Source organism: Drosophila bipectinata, chromosome 3L (genome assembly GCF_030179905.1).
Source record: "Drosophila bipectinata strain 14024-0381.07 chromosome 3L, DbipHiC1v2, whole genome shotgun sequence".
Classification (NCBI taxonomy): domain Eukaryota; kingdom Metazoa; phylum Arthropoda; class Insecta; order Diptera; family Drosophilidae; genus Drosophila; species Drosophila bipectinata.
This window is the reverse complement of record NC_091738.1, coordinates 7,217,016-7,230,959: the sequence shown is the minus strand read 5'-3', so window position 1 is coordinate 7,230,959 and position 13,944 is coordinate 7,217,016. Positions and strand designations below refer to the sequence as shown.

Sequence of the window (13,944 nt, the reverse complement as noted above, 5' to 3'; positions counted from 1 at the left end):
GTGGGCCATATAGTGAAAAACCCCATTTTCGAGGGGACCATCACGAAAAGTAGACAAAAAATCTAAAAAATATTTTGTCTCAGGATTTTGATGCACAATGGTGGGAAATCGATCCAGAAATCGTTTAAGGTACTCCGCTTGAGAATCGGATGAGAATTGTGGAAGATATAGCCATCACCGTGGGCCATATAGTGAAAAACCCCATTTTCGAGGGGACCATCACGAAAAGTGGACAAAAAATCTAAAAAATATTTTGTCCCAGGATTTTGAAGCAGAATGGTGGGAAATCGATCCAGAAACCGTTAAAGGTACTCCGCTTGAGAATCGGATAAGAATTGTGGAAGATATAGCCATCACCGTGGGCCATATAGTGAAAAACCCCATTTTCGAGGGGACCATCACGAAAAGTGGACAAAAAATCTAAAAAATATTTTGTCTCAGGATTTTGATGCAGAATGGTGGGAAATCGATCCAGAAATCGTTTAAGGTACTCCGCTTGAGAATCGGATGAGAATTGGGAAAGATATAGCCATCACCGTGGGCCATATGGGGGAAAACCACATTTTCAAGGGTCCCCATTACGAAAAGTGGACAAAAAGCCAAAAACAATCAATAAAAAATTAAAAACAAAAATAATCTTTTATAAGTATCGTATAGTAAGAAATATTTTCCTTTGGGACTTTAATTCGGTATATCCAAATAATTGTATAGAAAAGGCTTCTATAATTTTATTTGTACCCAACTGAACCCTTTTCTAGGCCATTCCAATCGAATTAGCCACTTCAAAGCCTTTCGCGTAGCTTAGTGTAAATGGTTCCTAGCAATTAAGCATACAAATTAGCTGAGTCAAACTTTCAGCCAACAAGTTGAAGAAATCTTAATTTTATTTCCGACGAGCCGGCATTTTCACCTTTCCTTCCCTGCCCTGTCCAATCCAAAAAGGTTTGTCCCCCTCGGGGCTCAAAACGAAAACTCACTCTCTAAAATCTAGATGTTTTCCGCTCAAAGCTCGAAGGCCAAATGGCTCAAAAGTAGGGCCACTCAAAAGCTGTCCCAAAAAGGACGAAACTCAACTCGACTCAAAGCGACTCAAAACAACATATTCCCAGCACAAAGCCAGGCAGGGCAGTGATAACACAAATTCGACTGTGACAGTCCAAGACGAGAGCCCCTCGGAATCGGGTGGTGCGGTTTTCTGGTCATACGGAATAAATCGCAAATTTGCGGAATCGACGAATCGAAACTGACGTGAAAAGTTGGCGCGTTTTTATTGCCAGTTGGCCTGACGACTTGAGCTCGAAAAAAAAGTATAAAATAAAAAAAAAATGGCTCATCATTCTCTACGGGCAAGTGAAATGAAATGTGCGCATCGCATCCGCTCGTCCCGGGTTTCATCATAACGTGACAACAATTTTGATTTGGCAGTGCGGCTCCTTGGTATATGTGGTGTATGTGGTGTTTGAGTGGATGTGCCATAACTAAATACGGGTTTATTGTGCTGCTGCTACTGTTGCCATTTTGCTTTGTCATTTGGCCATTTTTTTGCGTTTTGTGTTTTTGTTACAACCCCAATTCATTTGCCTTAATAAATGCAAATTCGAAGAGCTTGTCACCCGCACCCGCACTCGTACACTTGGAAATACACAAACACACACAGCCGCCATATAGAAAATATAACCGACATAAGTATAAGCGGAGAAAAACAGACAAGGACCCTGACAGCGTGGCGTGTTTATGCAAAAGAAAATTGCAACACAGTACAGCCAGCGCCGAAGGATATGCTACAGAAAAGCACGACGCCCGCAAGCGTTGCACATTACACATACGCCTTGTTGCACTCAAATTATGTAATATCACATTAGGCGAACCAGCTCCTGAGCAGCAGCAGACAGCAGCTCCTCCTTCACTTGGGGTTCACTCCGGGGCTTGCATATTGATAGTTATATTGGTTGAGCTTCTTAAGCGACAATCGAGACTGGGGACTCGAATGATAAATAGCTGCACTGGGGGAAAAAAGTTTAGGATTTAAATTCAGTTTAATCTTGATAGGGCTCATAAATCACACTTCGCAAAGATTTAAATCTTTAAACGACAGGATGCTTGAGGCGTTTATGGAAAAACAAAGAGGATTAGTCTTTATAGTAATCTGAATCTTGGTGGAGAAGAAATCCTAAAATTCTTATTTAATTACTTTATTTAAAATCAATTCTTTTTTTAACCATTTAATAAATAAATTATACATATTTTTCTCTGGGTTGATTTATATTATTTTTAATTGGATAACAACGAAGCTGGGCTCCCTCCTCTCAATCACTTGAAGACCGACATTTCTTTCTGTAAACACTAATTTGATTCCTGCAGAGAACACACCGGCAGGGAAGGGCGAGCATGCGGGGGGTATGCCACTTCTCCTCTCTACGACTGCAACGACTGGCGAATATCCGACTCGGCGGCCACCAGCGGGGCACGCACCTCGATGCCACGCACGGGCGCCCTGTCCAGATGCGGATTGAGATACTTGTACACCTCGCTGCGATTCAGATCGATTTTGCGTTCCGGCTTCTGGTACTTCATGAAGTTGACCCTGCGAAAGGGAAGAGAGGCGGAGACCGGATGGCGGAGATGCCACCGTTAAATTGGAATTCGTTGGGGCGACTGCAACTGGGGAATGCAATGCAAGGCACTGAATCCCCGGAGAGTTGGAGTTGCTATGGGTGTGGGGCGAATGGGAAGCTAGGAACTGCAACGTATGCATGCAATGAACCGTACAACATAAGAAAACGTCCATTGTGACAACTTACTTTTGCATGGTCAGGCCGAGACCCTGCAGCTCCCTTGTTGACGTAGTCGGAAGCCATCGGAATGAGTGCCCAGAATCAGAATCAGAGTCAGAGCCAGGACCAGAGTCGGTATCGGAATCGGAAGAGATTCCCCCATTGGTTAAGTACAAGACAAGGGCGGGCAAATACACAGAGCAGACGGTCACGGGAGAAAGCCAAGGCAAATGCCAAAAAACAAGCAAAGAGAAGTTGTTAGCCTCATTAAAGAGTCGAGTAGCAAATTGTTACACAAGGAGAAATTTTTAGAGATACTCAATTATTATCAATTATTTGAAGAAGGTGAGGTTCAATACTTTTGAATCTATAGTATGATACCTATGATCTATGATATATTGTTTTTATAAAGACTCTAAAGCTACAATTTTGGGAACTTATACATTTTTCATATCTTTCTTGATTTCTTTAGTTTCTTAAAAGATTATACTCGATTATTTCTCTTGGTGTGACTAGTTTGAGGTAAAGGATAACCAAAAGAAAACTTACCTGAAGCGCTGGCGTGTTATGTGCTCGCCATTGAACAAACGATTCCAAAATGCAATCTACAACGAGAAGAAACTACAAAAAGCCAAAAAGAGAAAGCCAAAAGCAAAGGGCCAAGTCAAAAGCAAGGCAGCATGCATAAAAAAAAAAAAACTTAACTGAAACGCACGTGGAAAAGTCAAATCAACTGCAGGCCTTGTGATAGAACAGAACAGAGTCGAATAGACCGACTGACTGAAGGACTGAAGGACAGACAAAAAGCCAAAAAGGACAGACTGACTGACTGACAGACGGGGCAGACGTTACACAATGAAAATGGCAAAGACACAATGGTACGAAACTCGTAACTCGTAACGCTAACGATAATGCCAAACGATAATTATAATGAGAGTGCTGGGGGTGGCAAGGTGGCAAGGTGTTGCATCTGGAATGAGGGGGGAAGGGAGAAGGAGACAGGAAGGTCCAATCTCCAGGGTCCTGTGATGGCGAATGGTGTCCGGGACTCCCCGGGTGTTCCATCAAATGAACCAAAAACTCTACCTGGAATCGTAGCCCAGCAACGGACTCTCGTATGGGCAGCTGCTAATGCGCAAATTTATGGTGCAATGGGCGATGTTTGAGACGAGGCGAGTCGAGGCGGGTCGAGGCATGGAAAAGTGAAGAAAATGAATGCCAGAGATGAGCAACGTTATGGACATTTTTGTTGGTGTTGTTTTTCTTTGTCAAGTATCTACGACTGCACAGAGAGAAATTTGGTGGCATAATTGAGCTTAGAAGGGAAGGAATTTTTTTTCTATCAAAATTATTATTTGAAGATTTTGAATTGAAAAGTAAAATTTTAAAATAAAGCTATATGGTGTTTAAGACATTCATTCATCACAAAGATAATCCTGTTTATACTTTATTTATTTAATTTAATTGTGTTTGAAAAATCATAGAGAAGGATAACCCTATTTCAATTAAAACAATGATGTTAAAAACATCTCTCAAATGATTCTCTTTAATTAAAAAAAAACATTTTTTATCAAATAATTACAGACTATTTAATACAACAAGATTTCCTTAAATGGGGGATATTGTTTCCCTGAATTTTTCCCTGAAGAGCTTTTTTCGCTTTAAATAAATGCAGATCGATAATCAATGAATAATTATACAACTTTAAAGTTCAAACATAATGAATATAATTAAATTTTTAGTTAAAGCCAATTTACATAAATGGTTTTAGCAATTTTTTAAAAATGTTTCCCCATAGTTAGACTCTCTTGCAAATTAAAAAACCCTACATGACCCACAACCCAGATGATTAGATCTATTTTGATAGCAAAAATAATATTTACAAAAATATAGAAATGGGGCTATTCTTCTGCCAGTTTTTTCCTATTTTTCTCTCTGTCAGGAGTGTTGGGGGCTTTTGTGTGTGCAGAACTATGACATGGTATGTGATGTGATGAGATGAGATGCGATGGCAGAAGTCTGACCACGGCAAACATGGTCAAACATTGCCAACTGGCCTCGAATGGGGGTCGAGTGATTCAGTTCAGGGGGGAAGTGATGCCATGGCTCCCATGGGACCGTAGGACCGTGGTGGGGGCCGCCTTTACCCACCCGAGAGTGCTGCCAGTGATGAGCTCCGCCTGGGCGCTCAGGGTCTCGGCTATGAACTCGTCGTTGTAGGCGTCCTTGGGGCGGTACCACCGCCGTCCGCCGGGCAGGACCAGCGGCCGCTCCGAGGATGGAACGAGGGGTCCGAAGGCGCGCTTCGACCGCCGGGGATTGTTTTTGCGCACCAAATGCTCCTCGAGCTCCTCGATGACATCGTGTTTCTGCCAACGCAAAAGCAAACATACGGCGAATGGATGGAAAAATATACACCCACATCCACACGACACAGGCGACAAGTGATGGACCATGGAAAAAGTAACCCACAAATTGTGTACGGTGGTTCGGTGGATTGGTGGGTCAGTGGGTGTTCCATAGATATTACAGAACGAGAAAGAGGGAAAGAGAAGAAAGAAAGTTGAAGTGCTTTCCACTTGGTGCCTACTAATTGTCTTTTGGTTTCTGCATTTTTCCCCTGCCGCTTCGAGGGCTTTTCAGAGGGCTTTATTTTTCAGAGAACTAACATAGAAGAGATAGAACCATCTTAAGTATCTCAGCAGTAGTATAGCCACTACAGCTGCAAATAATTTGCTGTTGGCAATTTATCAAAATTTAAACTCGATTAAAGCTAACTAACTACGTTTGGAAGCGCACATTATGCTGCAAGTAGAAAAAGACAAAAACCAAATGGCATTTTAGTTAATTTGATTTGTGGACACACGGACGCGGGCCGAGAAGCTCCAGTTGCTTTCAGCCAGGATGCTATGGTATGGGTCTAGGGGGTTTAGGGTGGTTAGGTGGGTGCGGCATGGACAAGCTCAAAAGGATCTCGGGTGAAAAAAAAAAAACGTCCTGACTTCGGTACTGAACCGAATAGTTTGATGCCTTACAGAAACTGCTCGCAGGTCCTTTTTTTGTTGTGTTTCAAAGAAACCTAGACTGACAGCTGCAGTGAGAGAAAAAATGTGAAATTTAAAGCTAAAAATACTAAAAATAGAATTTGGACAGCCTAGCCTCTAAGCAAAGGCTGGGGAAAATACATTTTCTACAACATTGCACAATAAAGTGTGACTTTTGCATAATCCTGTTTTGCTCTAAATAGTTTCGCACCAGTTGCTGGTCCTGTGTGCTGGTTGTCCCGGGTCCTGGGTCCCAGGTAGCATTATTAATAGTGGTAGTGGTAGCTGAGCCAGAAACAGACAGAAACGGACCTCAACTCGGGGGCTCTAATGCCATTAAAACCAGCTAGACCCAACTCATGACAGCCTAATTACATTAACTGCCCTGCCAGGGATTTCATTTCGTTTGGGGGCCGTGACTCCAAGGCCATGCACATAGCTCACCTTCTGCTTCTTGAAGCTCTGCTCCTCGGACAAGGCCTCCTTGTCAGCATCGTTATCCTTGGCCAAGTCAGCCTTGCGATTGTCGTCAGTTGAGCGCGAAATTTCCGCTACTTCCCGGTCATTGGCGTCGCATCTATCCTCATTACTCTCGCCTTCGCCCAGTCCCTGTCCCTGTCCCAGTCCCAGTGGATTGTCCGGCCCAGATATGGATATGTTTTTGCCTGCAGGATATATGGCAGGAATGGGGTTATTCCCCATATACGCAAAAGTGCGCCATTAGAAAAATTTAATTACTGTCGACCTGGGCATATTTTTTGCACCTGCATCCTCCGGCGTTGGTTCTCCTTCTGCTTCTTGGCCATTTTCACCTGGTTTTCCATCGATTTGCGGTTGGCTGCCATCCTTTTCCTGTGCCTGGTCCTGGTTCTGGTCCTGCTCCTGTCCTGGCTGTTGTTGTTGCAGCTTGAATGTGGGCAGTAGGTCGGCCAGCTGCTTGGTCACCGCATCGAGGGTCGACTGTATGGTGGAGGGCAGCGAGGAGAGGGCCGCCAGTTGTTTTTGCACATCTGCCAGTTGACGTTCAAGAGCCATCTCCTCCTCGGTTTTGGGCGGAGTGGCTGCTGCCGGAGGGCTGCCGGTTGGAGCAGCTTCAGTGGCCTCGGTCTCTGGCTCACCAGGTTCAGGTGCCTCAAGTGCCTCAGCTTCAGCTTCCGCTTCGGAAACCTCCTTGAGGGCATCGGCCTTCTCGGGCTGTTCGTCCTCCGGCAGCTGCTCCAAATTCGGAACTTCACTGTCCGTGGGCAGCGGTTCCTCCTCCTTTTCTGGCTCCTTCTCCTGCTGTGGCTTCTCCCCGTTTGATGGCTCTGTCACTGCCTGGTCCTGCGGCTCCTTGACCGCATTTTCCTCTTCCTTGGCTGGTGTAGCTTCCTTTGGCGCCGGTTTAGCTTCCGGCTGTCACATATATTGAGAAATTAACTTTTGATCCAGAGAAAGTTTAGCCAAGCACTTCCTAACTATTTTGTGACGATTTTTTTCGAGTGTTGGCAACCAAAGGCAAGGACACTTACCATGGGTGACTTGTCGCGGGGAGCGGACTTGACAATCGTCACTTTGTAGGCATTGGCGGCATGCTTCTCCGCCTCCAGTTGCTGCTTGCTCTTTGGAATAGGTCGATTGGGACGCTGCAGGAAGGTGGACCACTTTCGGTTCTCCTTGTCCTTCTCCAGCTTGGTCTTGGTCACCTCCTCGTTGATGGAGCGCAGGACGTCGCTGGACATGCAGACGCCCGGCTTGGGGAAGATCCTGTAGAAATTGACACTGTCATATAGAGGCGGTTAAAAAGAGAGCTCGCGAAGTCGGAAGGACAGGCTAGGACTGGGCTCGAGGACTCAAAGACTCGAGGGTATGACCGGAAACGAATGAAATTGAATGCAACGCACCCGAGGACATTGTGCTCCTTGAGCACCTCCGACTCGCCGGACAGCACAGCGGCAATTTCCTCCTCCACCAGCTTAATTTCCGCCTGCTCGGACAAGGCCGAGCACGGACGATCGGGCAACTCGGGCAAATAAAGTCCCTCCTCCTCGGGAGCAGAAGCAGAAGCAGGAGCCGGAGCTGAAGCCAAAGCCGCTCCAGGACCTGCAGCTGGTGGTTCTTCGTCTTGGCTTTCTGCCGGCTGAGCAACTCCATTCTCGCGATTGTCTTCCGACTGCACTTCCGACACGGCCGAGCGACATTCCTCCTCGGCCGGACCAGAAATAGCAATGGAGGCGAACTCCGGGGGCGGCGGAAGGAGGAGCTCTGGTTCCGGGGTACGGGCATTTGTGGCTTCCGTCAGCTGCAGAAGCGCAGGAGTCGGTGACGGTGACGGCGATGGTAATAGTATTGGCGGTGACATGGTCATCGAACCCTCGCTGGTGGGGAAGCGCCTAAGGACCTCGCAAGAGTCCTCCTCGTTCTCCCTGGAAGTAGATTAATAAGAGACAACAGGGTAATTAACTTATAGATGGGTGATGTTAAAATATAAACTAAAAAGTCTCTAATTAAATGTTAATCAAGATCAGGAATATTTTATAAAACCTTATCGGGGAAAATAAAAAATTTGTTGCCCACTTTTGATACAAAAAAACAAAGTGTCCTTCTGCCAGGACATACAAAGGAATGTTGTTAGTCCGCTGGACTGTGATAAATGGTCCTCGGCGGCTTGGGCCATTTTCAAAAGAAAGCCCAAAGCACCCGGAAGGATACTCACCGGTAGACGCCAAAGTAGAAGACACTGCCGCTGTTCATGATGAGGTGGTGGGCCTCGTCGTGGGTGAGGGGCATGGCGGCGGTGTCGTTGATACGGACAATGATGTCCTCCACCCGCAGTCCAGCCTCGTCAGCAATGCTCCCCTCGGCCACCTAAAGTTTATGCACATGGTTAGATTTAGATACGTACTAGCTATAAGATTCGGATAGAAATTAAGATTCAGATACGGATGCGGACGGAGGATGCCGTGGCGAGGTCGAGATACTCGCACAATAGATACGATACGATAATGGGGAAATTTCTATTAGCCGACGAATACGACGATGCCAGCGTCGCGTGCTAAGTGCATAAAAATAAAACTAGCGCCAAATGTCAACCAAACAAAGACCCAGACCCCCCTTTACACACACTCGCACACACACTGACAACAAAGGAACACAATGGCCTATGGAGGGGAGGAGGAGATATAGGGAGGGGTTGGGAAATTAAGCATTTCGAGGGGTGCTCGACAAGTTATGGTAACACATAACAACAGCACTTCAAGTCAAATGAGTTGGCGTAACAAGACTTAAAAGATTACACTGATAAATGAAAACTGGCTATTTCTGATTAGAAGATTTGAATTTAATAATATATAAAATATTTTATACAATTTTTATAGTTTTAGGATCAATAATTAATATTTAAATGATCTGTAACATCTAGGAAACTCTATTTATTAGTTTTTAAATTTAAATAAAAGTTACAGCATATTATTTAAGCAACAAGACAGTTACGTTTACCCATTATAGTTTTATATTTCTCATTTTAAATATTTTAATATTCTCTCAAGTCTATAAATTATACAAGTTCTGGTTAATCGTTAGTTTATATTTATTCAGAAGTTCAGAAGAATCAGTATTTTTGGATATATGTAATAGATATCAAAATAATAAGATATATATTAGAAAATAGCCTCTTTAGCTTTTTTTTTCATTTTCTAGCAAAATCTATCTGTAATAATTTTTCTCCTAATTTTAAGAATTGACATCCAGAATAGAAATATATAACAATTTCTTTTAGACCTTAGCTTGAGAACCTGCTTAAGAAGCCAATAAAGTTAAAGGCATAGTTGAGGTGATTTGCCAACACTTTGCTGAACAAATAAAAGGCATTGTTTTCACGTCGATTCTTTGGCGTGCTCAGTTATGGGAAAGTCGGGATCATAACCGGAAAGTCACGACACTGGATGCCAAGAGGACTTAGTAATGCAAATGCTGCAATAAGAGAGCACCCACAATGGCGGCAAAGCGTTGGCAAAGTGGCAAAGTGCGAAAAGTGGTAAAGTGGCAAGAATGAGGGAATCCCCGGCAAAGACCCAAGATTTTATTTTGTGCCCCCCTGAAGGTCTCCACTCCATGTACCTTCCCTGTGGCAGAGTCAATTTCCAACACAGAAAAACTGGCAAACCAAACATACTCGACAGTCGGAGAGGTAGCGAATATTTATAGAACACTGGCTTAGAGCTTATGTGTCGGATGTGTGGGGGAAGGAAAAAAACAGAGAAAATAAACAAGGATATTTCAAAGATTTAGGATTTTTTTCACTATTTGCCTTGTCAACATAGGGCTTGTGTGTCGATGTAATGGGGAATCAAATATCCGTAACTTTAAATGGAATTTGTTTTAAGGTTTGAATGGAATTTATCGAAATTATTGCTTCTATTGAAAGTAAGCTTTTGTTAAACAATCCCTACTAAGAGGCTTTTGGGTATTATATTAGCTCCCAATAATATATCAAACAATGTGTCTAATTAACCTGCACTTAATGTCCAAATAAATCTAAAACACCACAAGTATGATTTATTTTAGCAAACCCAAAAAACAATGCATTTATTTAGGCCCTTTCTATTAATAAAAAAATAAAATAATAGTAAAGGGAATCTAAACATTTAATAAACCCTCGTTTTTTGTGCGTTTTCCAATTAAAAATTGCATTTGTTTTGGGTTTAGGCTGATGTCAACACAATGTTACACAAAATGCGAATTGTAAAATGCAATTTATGCAAAGGCAACTGCAACAGCAACTGCATTTGAAACACAATTAAAATTCGAATAAGTTCATTGTGGCTGCCATTATGCGGCTCATTAGCGGCCTAAATGTACACGGGACTGCCGATTAGAAAAACAAAGGCTGACGGGGGAGGGCTGTGTCGGGGAGGAATTACTTTAATTAACTAATTTGCCAATGCAGCAAATCCAAACAGACAGAGGCACACTCACGCACAGCATTACGTAATTGGGTGGAAAATTTCGAAAAATAAAAAAGCACCAGAAAATCACACTGCCATTGCACAAATGAACAAAACAATTGACCCGAGCCCCTCATCCTGCAGGTGAGTGGGGGCACCAACAGGTGACTACTGACAGGTGAGCACAGGGCACTATTTAGATTATAGATTCGTTCAGATCGGGCCTAACCTTAACCACCGTCAATGGGTAGTCGTAGTCCGAACCGCCCACGAGTCGAAAGCCCCAGGGCACATTGTCGAATCGGCACATCTTGATATCGAGCACCATTTTTCAGGATCTCTTGATTTTTCCGAATTTTCCGATATGTTTATTTTCTTAAGTTTTTTTTTTTTGGGAAAACTCCGCACGCTTTTCAGTGAAAAAGAGAGGGGAAACTTCTCGAGTGCAACGCTGGCAACCAACTGTTGCCCATCGGCAATCGGCCAGCGATCGAAGCTCTTTTTGCCACATTTGCCACACTGCCGCTTTCGGCATGCCACTGCCGCCCGGTGAAGCATACTTTCCACCTGCCCCTTGGCATGCTAATGAGGCTGCCACTCTGTCACTACCAACTGGCAACTGGAAACAGGCAGCAACCAAGAGCCTTCGTAATCGTAATCCCAATCGACAGCAGTCACTGCCTTTTAGCGTTAAAGTAACAGGTTGGCCCAAAGGGTTGGGCCATGAACGTCATTTTGGGGGCTGCTTACACTGGGAGATCTAAGAGGATAGAACAAAAAGAGTGGACTATAAGGCTAGAAACTCTAAAATATATAGAACTGTTGTCATATTTCAGAAGAAAGTTTCAAGAGCATATTCCAGAAATACTCACCATGGATGGGCATGGAGTGTTACTTAAAAAGTTGATAAGATATTGCATAATTATTATTATAAAAATTCGATGTTTTTTTTTATATTACCAGAAAGTGATTTATAATTTGAATAACGATTCACATCATGAAAATCTATGTTTTAATTAAGAATACTTATAAAGGTTGCTTATTAAGAGTAATTATTTTAACAAAAGATAAGGAAAGTTAGCTTTCTTCCTAATTCTATTGCCAAAACTTAGTTGAAAGTGCAAAGAAAGCAGGACCTTGTATAGGACTCGAAAACTCTTCTTCTTACTAAAAATCAGGATTATTGAAGTGTAGGGTTCTTGCAGCCGCGGAGTTGCAACCAAATAGGGGCCATTGAACTGCATCAAAAAATAGGTGGTATAAATAGAAGAGGCAGTTTGCTAAAATCTTCACAGAGTTTGAGAATGTTGGGCAAGGACAACGGTGTACTGGTTATTATAGTAACCACGGTGTTGACCGTTCGAGGATACAGTGGCCACCAGCTGCCGACGGGCACCCACAAGCTCTGCGGTCCGGCACTGTCCGATGCCATGGCTGCGGTGTGCAACCAGGGCTACAACACCATGACCCCCCGGAAGGATGTTGAGGACAAGGAGGGCACTACGGCGATGCTTGTGTCAGGCTCACACTACTCCCTCAGTCCACTCCTGTCCAGCCTATACGGGTCGGAGGTTTTGATCAAGACCCGTCGCCAGCGAAGACACTATCCGGGTGGCATTTACGATGAGTGCTGCCTGAACTCCTGCAGCTACCAGGAATTGGCCGACTACTGCCTGTGGCTGCCCCAACGATAAAGCACTTAACCCACTCACTATGCACTCCACAATATATACTCGCATACACTCGTACACCCAATACTCACTTATGCATTCGTAATCCCAATTGTAATCCGATTCGTAATCAATTATTTATGCAGCAGCAACTTTGACTAATGAATAAAAGTAGACCGAGACAGTCAGCAAAATAACTTGTTAAGGAGCCCAGCCCAGTGAGCATTCAAAGCGAAAAGTTCTTCCAAGGAGGGAAGAGTCCTTGCCAAAAAGGAAATATACACGTTGCCAAGATGCTTTTGGCCCACTTGAGCTGGCTTTTGGCCTGTTTCAGCCTCGCCCAGGCGCGAATTGGTAAGTACAAAGGACTTGACTTTTAAAGAAAGGGTTGTGGGTGGGGGGATCCTAATTTGGTATTCATAAATGCAGGGCTTAGCAAGGCCTGGCCTGTTTATACATAAATTGTTTAATTGGCTGACAGCAGACGCCCACAGAGCACACCCGCTCCAAACAGGCATTTGCATAAGTCAGCTTTGACATTGAACGAGTTTAGCAAGGCGTTTAAGGCGTCTGAGGCATCTGAGGGTCCTGCGTCCTGAACAGAGGGGCTCTGGGCAGTAGTTGGGGGTTACTCCTTAGCTCAACTCAACTCCCAAATGCACTCAACCTGTAGTAACGCATTTTGACATCCTGCCGTGTAACCCAGACCGAGACCCAATTTTCGAGCTGTATATAAGCCAGCTCGGCAGGACCAAAGAGCATCAGTTAGCATCCAGCAGCTTTCAGTACAAACATCCTTTGGATACACCTTACACACAGTTCCAGTTACCAAAAACAAAGCCATAAATATGTGCAAGGTACTTTCGCTCGCTGTGCTCCTCATCCTGGCTTTCGTTGCCTCCGTTCACTCCTGGAGTCCCACCGATAATGTGATGCGGTGCAGCTTCCAGCTGTCGGAGGCCTTGTCCCTGATCTGCAAAGAGTTTAACCCGATCATTCCCCGCGGACAGAAGCGCGGCATGCGTAAGTTTTTTTGGATTGCCCTCCGGTTCGGATGCACTCTTATATTCCTATTCCATCAGCCATCACCGAAATGGATCCTCTGGATCCCATCCAATACGTGGAGGAAAAGGAGAGCGATTCCTCCGCCCTGGACGTGCCCCAATACTCGTTTGCCTCACTGTACAGTGGACGATTCAATGGTGACGGTCCCGTCAACTCCTTGTCGGCCCTCCACCGACGCACCCGTCAAGGTATTGTGGACCGATGCTGCAGGACCAAGTGCTCCTACTCCACCCTCCTTGAGTACTGCTCCGTTCCCCTGTAATGGATTTAAAGACTCACCCCGCAACGAATCTCCACTCCCCCTGACCTTTGACTCTCCCTGGATTTGGTTGGAAACCAACCAACCATGTGCATATATATTAAATACGATGGCGATTATCTATAGCTTGTTGCATGTTAACGTTTGTAAGAACGATCCAAATATATAGAATATATCCTGCTTTGGGCATTAGCAAACCAAACGATT

General features: G+C 44.3%; 4 protein-coding genes across 8 annotated transcripts in view; 3 read left to right on the top strand and 1 right to left on the bottom strand.

The window, feature by feature from the left end:
- The first annotated feature begins 1,172 nt into the window (after positions 1–1,172).
- Positions 1,173–13,944, top strand: part of LOC108121449 (acid sphingomyelinase-like phosphodiesterase 3b) — a 31,747-nt gene continuing 18,975 nt past the window's right edge. The window contains exons 1-2 of one of the 2 annotated variants that reach the window (XM_070280638.1): positions 1,173–1,362; positions 12,560–12,767. In XM_070280638.1, coding sequence (XP_070136739.1) covers positions 12,707–12,767 — 61 coding nt within the window. In that variant the 5' untranslated portion in view covers positions 1,173–1,362; positions 12,560–12,706. Of the gene's footprint in view, positions 1,449–12,559; positions 12,768–13,944 lie in introns of both variants that reach the window. The other variant, XM_017235556.3, reaches the window with a different exon arrangement.
- Positions 2,311–11,186, bottom strand: Zasp67 (Z band alternatively spliced PDZ-motif protein 67). 4 transcript variants are annotated; one of them, XM_070279926.1, is made up of 9 exons: positions 10,973–11,186; positions 8,514–8,665; positions 7,702–8,223; positions 7,330–7,564; positions 6,583–7,213; positions 6,263–6,483; positions 3,324–3,379; positions 2,802–2,834; positions 2,311–2,584 (listed from the first exon to the last, which is right to left on the bottom strand). In XM_070279926.1, the coding sequence occupies exons 1-9, from the start codon at positions 11,069–11,071 to the stop codon at positions 2,416–2,418; spliced, it is 2,118 nt and encodes a 705-aa protein (XP_070136027.1). In that variant the 5' UTR covers positions 11,072–11,186; the 3' UTR covers positions 2,311–2,415. The 4 variants fall into 4 exon arrangements, with proteins under 4 accessions (XP_070136027.1, XP_017091042.2, XP_017091043.2 ...); XM_017235553.3 differs by lacking the exons at positions 2,802–2,834; positions 3,324–3,379 and adding an exon at positions 4,926–5,143 and having other exon boundaries at positions 7,330–7,579; XM_017235554.3 differs by lacking the exons at positions 2,802–2,834; positions 3,324–3,379 and adding an exon at positions 4,926–5,143.
- Positions 12,048–12,449, top strand: Ilp1 (Insulin-like peptide 1). The gene has a single exon (XM_017235506.2). The coding sequence runs from the start codon at positions 12,048–12,050 to the stop codon at positions 12,435–12,437; it is 390 nt and encodes a 129-aa protein (XP_017090995.2). The 3' UTR covers positions 12,438–12,449.
- Ilp2 (Insulin-like peptide 2) lies at positions 13,190–13,939 on the top strand. Its single transcript, XM_017235558.2, has 2 exons — positions 13,190–13,436; positions 13,496–13,939. Exons 1-2 carry the CDS (start codon positions 13,262–13,264, stop codon positions 13,738–13,740), a joined length of 420 nt encoding a protein of 139 aa, XP_017091047.1. The 5' UTR covers positions 13,190–13,261; the 3' UTR covers positions 13,741–13,939.

What these genes read in the sequence shown, in the direction of transcription:
- Zasp67 (XM_017235553.3), bottom strand. Translation starts at nt 11,071, where the DNA reads ATGGTGCTCGATATCAAGATGTGCCGATTCGACAATGTGCCCTGGGGC. An exon ending in AAGGAGCACAATGTCCTCGG is followed by an intron (nt 7,580 to 7,701) that starts GTGCGTTGCATT and finishes TCTATATGACAG; the next exon opens with TGTCAATTTCTACAGGATCT. An exon ending in ACCAACGCCGGAGGATGCAG is followed by an intron (nt 6,484 to 6,582) that starts GTGCAAAAAATA and finishes TATATCCTGCAG; the next exon opens with GCAAAAACATATCCATATCT.
- Ilp1 (XM_017235506.2), top strand. Translation starts at nt 12,048, where the DNA reads ATGTTGGGCAAGGACAACGGTGTACTGGTTATTATAGTAACCACGGTG.
- Ilp2 (XM_017235558.2), top strand. Translation starts at nt 13,262, where the DNA reads ATGTGCAAGGTACTTTCGCTCGCTGTGCTCCTCATCCTGGCTTTCGTT. An exon ending in CGGACAGAAGCGCGGCATGC is followed by an intron (nt 13,437 to 13,495) that starts GTAAGTTTTTTT and finishes CTATTCCATCAG; the next exon opens with CCATCACCGAAATGGATCCT.